The 9,979-nt window shown below is 41.7% G+C and overlaps 1 protein-coding gene across 2 annotated transcripts; it reads right to left on the reverse strand.

Annotated features, from left to right (window-relative positions):
- Positions 1 to 2,955: 2,955 nt before the first annotated feature.
- irx2a (iroquois homeobox 2a) lies at positions 2,956 to 7,987 on the reverse strand. 2 transcript variants are annotated; one of them, XM_011485025.4, is made up of 3 exons: positions 7,407 to 7,987; positions 5,986 to 6,391; positions 2,956 to 5,414 (listed from the first exon to the last, which is right to left on the reverse strand). In XM_011485025.4, the coding sequence occupies exons 1-3, from the start codon at positions 7,644 to 7,646 to the stop codon at positions 4,552 to 4,554; spliced, it is 1,509 nt and encodes a 502-aa protein (XP_011483327.2). In that variant the 5' UTR covers positions 7,647 to 7,987; the 3' UTR covers positions 2,956 to 4,551. The 2 variants fall into 2 exon arrangements, with proteins under 2 accessions (XP_011483327.2, XP_020565686.1); XM_020710027.3 differs by having other exon boundaries at positions 7,326 to 7,940.
- Between the last annotated feature and the right edge of the window lie 1,992 nt (positions 7,988 to 9,979).

Raw genomic sequence — 9,979 nt, forward strand, 5'->3', positions numbered from 1 at the left:
TATCCACTTTGATGTGTTTTATTAAACACAACTGTACCTGATTTGTAACCTCTTTGGTCTCCACATCACCCCCTGAAAATCAGTTCTGTTTATGGTAAAAGTCTGCTGTTCAGCAGTATTTACGATCAAGCTCTTAATAGGTAGTTTTTTTTTTAATGAAAGATAGAAAAAAGCGTGATTGATGGCTGATGCTGCTTTCTGATGTTTTTTTGGCCATATTTCAACAGAATTGTGAAATGTGAGGAAATTATGAAATTCGTGGTTCAACGTTTAAAGAAAGTCTAATCAAGTTACGTCTAAGCTTCATAAATGCACAAAACATGTTCTTGAACATATGTTTCTCCCATGGTGTTCACACTGGATAAGCAGGGAGGGGCTTCTTTTTCTACTGTTTACCAACATATGTCCATCACCTACAGTTGGAAGAGGCCTGGTGCAAAATTTTCACAAATTTTGCTCCAGGCTTTTTCTTTATTTCAATATATAAAATACTTATTGTCATATAATTAATTTCCCCTTCCTGATCAATGATTGGCATTGTTCAGTGACCACGCGCTTAAAAATTGTCTTGAAAGTGTGCATAGCTGGGCATGAATGCGGGAGATTTGATCGCAGAAACCTGAAACGCGCATTTACATTGACTTTTCATCGGAAGTCGTCACTTAAATGCATGTTGCAGAGGATCAGGTATTTTGTTTGACAAAAGAATCCAGAAAACCCGGTTTTTCATGAGCGTAAATAATGTTTTAAACATTCTGGTTTGCCACTAACAGAACACACAGACTGTTGCCCACAAACATTTTGTCCGTCTTAGCAATGTCTTAATTTGTGGTATTTCATCTCATCATCTTTCCTCACCTAACACGTTTTAACCTTTCCTAAATTAACCACTGAAACTAATGATTGAAAGCCACCACAAAACCTTTATTTTTCTGATAAAAATCAGGCTCCTGCATGTGTGCAGCAGAGATTAACGTCTGAAGTATTTTTGGAGGAGAGCATGTTGATGGATGGATAAAAGATACAAAGAGCTCGTGCATTATCTGCATACACTCCATGCTTATTTGATCAGTGATAAGGTGATCCAGTCCACTTGTTTTCTAGTCTGTGCCCCATTGAAGCTTATGATCACAGTGATACCATCAGTTTAGTTGTCAATGACAGCTCATGCTTATTGGAAGCCTGTTAGATAAGTTATAGGATTAAACTGATATGTTGAATTTCTTAATTGTCTAAAACACCGTTTTGATTACAGAAATAGGACTGTCTGTGGCTCTGTTTCTCCTTTGAGGATCAATATCCAGGTCATGCCAAGGGCACCCAGGTTTGGTCTGCAAGTCATTTAATGAACATGAGCCAGAGAGAAGGTTCTTCCAAAGGAAAGGAAATTCCCAATTGTGACTAATTGTGCCATAAATTCACAAATGTTTTGCAACAAGCTTCACAGCTTGAGGTTTATCATGTGCAATCGCCACCTTGTTCTTATTTTCACCTCTGTTGCTCTCAATCAAACCAAGACGTGAGGTGGAAGTTTCTTTTCATGTCTTCAAAGGTGACCGGTTACAGAGCATTTTATTTCCTTTTCTGTGTTTTTCTTTTTTGTGGACTAGAAACAATTACTCTTTTTATTGAGAACAAATGTTGACATTTGGATGGAGCAGCAGCAGGTGAGCGAATGAGAAACTGAAAGAGAGGCCGGCCCTGCTGTGTGCTTCGGAGACTGCCTCTGGTGCTATTTGACAACAGTGCCAAGTCCCTGAGGGAGCCCACCTGAGAATAAAGCCAGCATTTCAATAAATCAGCGTCTAATGAAAGCACTTGGAATGAGGAAGAAGCTTGCCAGGGGCTATAACGTCCACGAGACTTCCAAAGACAGCAGATTGGTGTCTGACAGGTGATAGTAGGGATCATATTAAGGAAAATAACACACCACTCCAATAGTCATATGTGCTTTATGGTCCTTTTTTTTTCCTTCACTGCGTTTATTCCAGTTAAACTAAGTGCAGCTCTTTGGGATATAAAAGTGGGGTTTTCTGCCACAGAGTCTTATGACAGCCTAAGAGAGGGGTGAGCTGAGTTTACTCCTCTGTGTTTCCCTGGTGGAGGCTAAATATTGCGTCCTTGAAGTGGGTGGAGGTCCCATGACATTTGGACAACACTCAAGCTCAAATTCAACTGGAAAATGAAGGATTTAGCTTTTAGTCTGGCTGCAAGCTACAGCAGTAGTAGGGGGAGAAGGTGTGTGAGGGGAATCTCTGAATAATATGTATTTCATCACAACAATAATGAAAACAATAATACTAATAAAGCTGTGTGTAAATGTGCCTGATTGGCGCTGTTGCGCAGTACCTGCATGCACCACCACGAGAATCATGGGGAAGTCTGTCCAGTTAGGGCCCATCACACAGGCCATTGGAGCTGGCAGATGCTTAGATAGACTTTTATGGATCGCTCGATGCCGCGCCGTAATGAAGCAGGCAGGGCTGACCCATCTTGAACCAGGCTAAAAAAGCTCCAGGGACGGCCCCGCTGGGAGCCCATAATGCCCCGTGCGTCTCCCGGTTGGATTAATCACACTGAAGAAATAAATAAATAAATAAATAAATAAATGTGCGGCAGGGAGAGAGGAGAGAAGAGAAGGGGGGGGGGGAAGGGGAGGGGGGGGGGTGCAATAAGTGTGTCGTTTATCCCCATCAAGGTCGTGAATGTGCGACCGAGGGAGATTCCCCTAACCAGAATGAGGCTCTAAAGGAAAATGATTGTCCATTTAGAAAGAATGGATCGTGCAATCTGTGAAAACTCATAATGGTTATGAATAGTGAGATTCATAAAGCATTCCCCATCTGCGCTTTGTAGGCAAAATAAAAGAACAATGAACTGAGAGTGTCAAAAAAAGAAAGAAATCTCCCATGTTAACTACAAATCTGTTCTGAATGAAATAAGGAGGATCCAAGATTTATGTCATAGTAGGTAAAACAGTTTAATATTTTCTCATTTGAATAATGGATATAATACTCCACCAGTATATCAATACCAGTGTGTTTCCTTTTATGTACATTCAAAGATATAAATTACTAAAAGTACTCCTGATAACAAGATTGTGTAACTTTTTTTTCAAATGCAAATAAAAACTGTCTGTAATATATATGTCAGATATTTACAAAACAAACAGAAAATGTCAGTTTTACTTTTTTTCTTCCTTTTTTTGCAATACAACTTGCATAAATCATAGGCATCCTTCAGCCGTCGTTTAAAAAAATAAATATCAAATGTAGGCTATTCCACTTCGAAGTCCTCAAGTTCACTCCACTTCAGCTTGCTCCATGCGCGTCCCAGAAAAAAAGTCTTTTTTTTTTTTTTTAAAGAGGCCAGATGTTTTCCACACCAAGATGTTTTGCAAAAGATTACACCGTGGCAAATAAGCAAACAACCTGAGAAATAACATGTACATCACATATCATGGGAGTCCTAAAAATCAGCTCATAAAATCATCATAAATTAGGGGAAACAGCGGAGAGAAGACACACAAGTTAGACTAACTCGGTGTGTTGAGGAGGTGGTGTAGCAGCTTTATTCCCGGCAATATGGTGGCACTGGATGCGGTTTGGAGTAAAGGTTATAAGGGTTAAAACGTGAGGCTAAAAGGTTGAGTCCTTCCTCGTTTTGTAGTCAAAGCAATTGTGACACCTACCTGCAGAGCGGGGGAAAAAAATCCATACGCACCATGATGAATTCCATCCCCAACCCCGCAAACCACAGAAGGTTGTCAGACCGGCTCCAACTAACTAAACTGCAAGTGCTCATTAAAATCCCTGCTGCTTAACTGCAGCTGAAAACGTCTCCAGGCCATCTAGCGCGCAGGGAAAGATTTTAATGCGCCACCTAGAAGTGACATTTCAAGATGTGGAGTTGCAAGATTGCGCACAGCAAACTAATTTGTTTGCTTTTGGCTGACCCCGTGTAATTATAATTATCCTAAGCTGGAATATAAGGTCTGGTGCCCACTGTGCGCGCTCGCTTACGCACGCACTTAACACAAAAGGGGGACATGAAAGACCGGAATCCTGCTCAAAGCTATGGCAACATTTCTCTGGATTCTCAAGCTGTCACCTTGCGCGTGCGTTAGTAAGCTCCAGTTCTTGCCTTCATAGTTTTCTATACATGAAATGTACGTGCAACCTTTTTTTTTCTTATATATCCCGCAACTCCACAGACATATTTCTTATGAAAGAATACATTACTGCACTTGAAAATTTGTGTTTGCATTTGTCAGGAAGAGGCTGAGAGTTGTAATTCTTTCGAAAGAAAAAAAAGAAAAAAAAAACATCATTCACTTAAGAAAAAGTATGTCTTTTAAATGAAGATTGCTAGGGGGAAAAAACCAGAGATCCAAACGAAACCAGTGGATTTGCATTAAAGTAACGTAATTTCCCCCCCTCGCCACTTAAGTAAAGACGCAGCAAGAATAAACACTATTAAATAACATGTTTTATAACTTATACTTTTGGTTTCAGGTGTATTTGTCCTTTTTTTCTTACGTGCGTTGCGTAATTACGTACCTTTCTTAGCTTCTAAATTAGTGGGTCTAAAATGCTGCTGCTCGACAACACCAATCTGGTTTGAGTTATTTTTGACAAGGGGGGAGTCTGGCCTGTGCTTTGGGTTTGTGCTGGCCTCTGCAGCCTGCTGCGAGGAGCTCAGACTCTCGTTTGCGGCGGCAGCAGCGGCGGCTGCGGCGGCGGCAGCGAGGCTCACTCCGGATGAATTTGTGTAGCGCAGGATGCCTTGACCCTGCAGGGGGCTGAAGTTGCCATAGTTTGTGTAATTGCTATAAAAGGGAGACGTGTAATAAATAGGTCTTCCAAGGATGGAGGGGGCAGAGTAAAGGGAGGGGGAGGTGGCAGCAGGGGAGGTGGTGGAAGGCGTTGGGGGACTCAGTCCTCCGCTGGAGGAGGGGCAATTTGGTTGCCCAGACTGCCCCGGTTGCTGATGTTGCTCCTTTTGGTCCGACGTAGCAATTTCCACCAAAGACCACAATTTGGGTTTGGTTGCAGCGTTCTGAGGCGCCCCGGAAGAGGGCCTGCTGTCAAGACACGGAGCCAGTTTGTTGCTGCTGCCACTGACGAGGCTCCGGGCCAAATCCTCGCGCTGGCTGTGGAGGTGCTGGAGATGCCGGAGGTGGTGGTGGTGGTGATAGTGGAGATGGCTGAGAACGGGGGCTTCCACGCCCGTCAGAGGCGACGACGTGACGGGCTTGGGGGAAAGCGGAGGCCGGTGGCTCTGCTCCTCGCCGTCATCGTCGCATTTGTCGGCCACCTGGTCTGAGCTGAGTTTACGCACGCAGCTGACCTTCTCCCCGTCGGACTCAGCCGAGCACGAGTGGTCCGTGAGCGTGTCCACGTGCAAACTGATGCCTGAAAAAAATAATAAAAAAACGCTATAAATACATAAATAAACAAGAAGAAGAAATTTGGCACAAAAGAGCTCACAAACTTCTAAAATGGATTGTGAATTTATGGCACAACTTACAAAACTTTTATCCATTTTGACATCAATTCCTAGAACATCTCTTTTTTATTACTCAAATTAACTCATGCTTCCCTTTTTTCACAATCATAGACAGTTATCATCATGGGAATGCCATTAACAGGCTCCTTTTATTGAGGCCACTCGTGCTGAGAGCTGCTCGCGTGTCTGCTTTGCCTCTGACCTGTCATCAATCACGCTAAAGATAATAAAATGTTCCTCTAACAGGTCATTTATTGTAGCATTGCTGAGGACTGAAGCCTCACCTTCATTAAAAATTCATACAAATCAGCGTGGTTACACGGAGCCAGCTTTCTTGCGTAAAGACGATTAATTATTCAAAGGGGGTTATTTGTTTTTAATGTTTAAACTTTAAAGTTTGATCTCTCTTTTTCTTTTAGTTAAAATTGTGTTAAATGTTAGGAACTTCAGCTGTTCAAGCCTGATCACGACCCCCACCTTCGTCCTCCGCCGACGCCTCGCTGTTATCCAGGGTCTTGTCAGAGCGCTCCGCGTCCTTCCTCTCTCCGTCCCCGTCCTCCTCGTCCTCATCCTCGCTCTTATTCCGGGGCGCCCACGTCATCTTGTTCTCCTTCTTGAGTCTCCTCCTGGCGTTGGCGAACCAGGTGGAGACCTGCGTCAAGGTCATCTTCGTGATAATGGCCAGCATGATCTTCTCCCCCTTCGTGGGGTAGGGGTTCTTCCTGTGCTCCTGCAGCCAGGCCTTCAAAGTGGCCGTGGCGTCCCTTGTGGCGTTTTTGCGGTAAGCAGGGTCGTTGAGCTGATAGGGGTACCCCGGACTCCCATATGGATGATAACTTAAAGCCCCGGCCATCCCAGCAGTGTGCGCGTCATATGGAGAAGACTAAAAAAAAGATTAAAGAAAAGTCAAGATGGATAAAAGTGACTTATTAATTTAAAAAAAAATATATATATAAATATAATATTTTTGTGGTAAAAATGTTTCAAATTAAGTTCTTGTGAATTTTAGTTGAGGTGGGTCAGAAGAGTTAAAGTCGGTTGTCACTTTGAAAACCAGTCGGATAAGTGAAAGAATTGCGCAGCCAAATTTCATCTGCGTGCTCTGTAAATCATTTAACACCTACTTTAAATGCAAGGGCGCATGCTCCAGAGCTCACAATGTTTTGTTAAAAATAACAAAAGTTTCTTTCTTGAACATATTTGCAGGTCAATCTCTGATTAAGGAAAAAATGTGGAATGTAAACACACTTTGGAATAAACAAAAGGCCGCAAAACAAACTCAATGTAGTTATGGTTTATAATAACTCTTGGTGTGATTATAAATGCAGCAACTTTATTTTATGTATTTTTTATTTCATTTTATTTTAACCTAGTTTTTTTGCCCTGCCTGTATAAGGTTTACACTTTCTTTCTTTCTTCTTCTTAATTTTGCAGCTTTACAACTCCAATTATTGATGTGCTCCTTTTCAATGACATGTAGTATTCAGGGTCAAGCGGTTTATTATACAATAAATATTTATTTTATGCCTCTGATTTTTGATCCTGTGGCGGTTTTAATGACGACCTTGTGTGTTTTTAGTTCTCATGTGGGTCTAAGTGCGCGCTGATAGAAATCTTAAGTATCTGGTTTTGCGCAATTAGCTGCGCATTGAGTGTTAAGCGGCGGTCAAGCCTTTTGCAATTTGCAGCTCATTCAAAAAAATAAATAAATAAATAAAACTCATTTAAGCCAAACAAGACATGGATAACTCTGAATAGCATTTGAAGTTAAACATCTAAAATAAAATAAAATTTTAAAAAAAAAGTTTCGCACTCACTCATTAGAGAACCAGATCAGTGTAGACGCCCTTGAGGATTTTACAAAAACGCCTGCTTTGAATCAATAGTATTTATTTTACCATGTATGATGGGAATCCCGTCGTTGGATCGGTGGAGTACGACAGCGGACTCGAAAAGCCTGCGCCAGCCGAGGCGGAGAAAGCAGCCGATCCAGGGTAAGGACTGAAGGCTGAGCCAGAGGAAGACCGCGCCAAGTCCTCATTGCGCGGAGCAGCCAGAGCAGAGGCCCCATAAGCTGGACACGAATAAAGAGCCAGTGAGCCCGGGGGCTGGTAGAGGTAACCCTGAGGATAGGACATTGGTGAGCGAGCGACAGGTCGCTGATCCAAAAAAAAAAAGGGTGGTGGAAAAAGCGCACGAGGCAGCGGACAACAACGACCGAAATAATAAACAATCGGTTCAATAATCAGCCGTGCAAACAGTCATCAAACAGAGAAATTAAAAAAAAAATCCTCCCTCCACAGCCCCCTTACTGGGAAAACACCCCAAAAGATCTGTTAAAGTGCCCACATAGAGGTAATGTGGCATGCGTCTTGATCCCCTAGCGTCCGATGTTTTTAATGCGCGGCACTATGAAGTGAGGAGTTTGCAGAGAAGGAGCCAGTGGAGTTTCAGACGCACAGAGCATTGGGGGAAACTGGAGCTGTCACTCTGACTCATCTGAATATCCCATCCCCGCCCCCTTTCTGCTTGATAGAAATGGAGACTCGGAACAAACCAACACTTCACACCGCGCAAAAGAACCTTCTATCCATGTCGGGAGGACGTGTTTTATTTTGAGTTTATATGTGGGAAATGTATACTTAAAATCCCATTTAATCAATTGGCGGCGCATGCCAATAACTTGGTTTATCAAGTGTTATTTATTTTATGGATTCACCTTAAAAAATTGTTTTATCTCTCTGCGTAAATATGATCTAAATTGTCTGGAGCGTTTTACCAGTCGAGCTTTCGTTCTTTCTTTTTTTTTTCCTATTCAGACTCATGGCTCTCAGTTTTTAACTTCCTTCTAAATTCCCAAATCAGAGGGGCACTGGAGACGGCAAAAAAAAAGGAAATATCCTGCTTCCAACTTTATTTCGTCAGTCCGTTACGCGCAGACACACACGCAGAACGTCTGTGGTCGAGCGATCATTGCGCGCGCTTTTGGCAGTGCCTAGTCCAGCCTGTGGGCGGCGTACGTTGCTCCTCAAGAATAAACAATTAGAGGAACCCTTTATTATCACAATCCAATTCATCACCCGTAATAAAGCTGTTGGTGGTGGGTAATTATCTCCTTAAGTGAAGCTGTTCTTCCCCTATAGACCCGAGTTAACCAAAAACACTGAGCGTGTGCTCATGGGAGCGCGTGCGCGCTCCCGAGGTCCAGTTAACATCTTACATTTTCACCCCAGTGTTTGAGCATACTTGTTGGTAGTCAATTTTCCAAACTATTTTTTACCGTACAACAATTGCAATAAAGGGTATTTATAATAAGCTGTTGCTGCACTGCTATCCAGTATAGCTAAATAAACACTTACAATTTAAATTATTTCAGCAATTAAATAAGTAACTTATTTTCATGTGTATATAATTTAAGAAATGCATACAATAATCCATGTATCATATCACAGGTATTAGAGCAAATATATTTGCTAAAATGCAGAAAACTGTGACATGAAAAAAATAAAGAGTTTACATACTACTTAACATGTGATTCCTCCATTTGTCACAACGTGGATTATTAAGATGCTTACTTAAAAATACATTTATTTGCTAAAAGCATTACAAGTTCTATTTTAAATAGATTTAACACAATAAAATATAACTCAATTGATCCACATGTGCTTGCTCGTTTGCTCTAGTACTTTTTTTTTCTTTTCTGCACAATCATTTATGGTTTTCAGCTACATAAGTGCTGTCTTTGTTAACAAAGATCTATAATTAGACCCAGAAGAGTAAACGAGCAGTAGATAGGGTCAAGATGTGGCTGAGTGGGAGTACTATTTGGTCCACACCAGGGGGCACTGTCTCCTCTAGCCAAGGCCATCAGTTAATACTGTGCTGTAACAGTAAGTGAGTCAAAGTCCTTCTGCATGGCCTGCAATCGTATACATAATATTGCCATTGTAACAGTGCAACCATTGCTTGTTAGAGGCTATAACTTTGAGAGCATGGAAGTGTCGGTTTTTACTCCCCACAGTTGCGTTCCAGTTTCTCGGTTTCAGACAGACTGCTCCTCCAGAAACATTTTATCCCGTTGGAGATACAGGAGATGGAGAAAGAGACTGACAGAGAGACAGACAGAGGGAGCTGACAGAGGGAGTGACACCAAAACACAGTGTAGATAGCACAGACAGTAATGTAGGCAGATGCACATGCAGAAAAATATCAGGTCAGACAGCCACACAGGAAAAACATCAACCTTTCAGGAAGAAGTTATCACCAGTTGAGATTACTCCAAATTAGCAACAAGAAGTAACTATAGATAGATTTAAGTTTATAAGTAGCCTTTAATAAATTAAAAAGACCACACCAAACCTTATTAACATTATTTATTTTTTATGATTTTCACAGTTTATGGTGAAAACCGTTTACAATTATTAGATTTCTGGGCATTGAAGCTACTAAAATGCTTTGAGTTATATATATA

Source organism: Oryzias latipes, chromosome 16, assembly GCF_053564925.1.
Source record: "Oryzias latipes strain Hd-rR chromosome 16, Olatipes_Hd-rR_3.1".
Lineage (NCBI taxonomy): Eukaryota > Metazoa > Chordata > Actinopteri > Beloniformes > Adrianichthyidae > Oryzias > Oryzias latipes.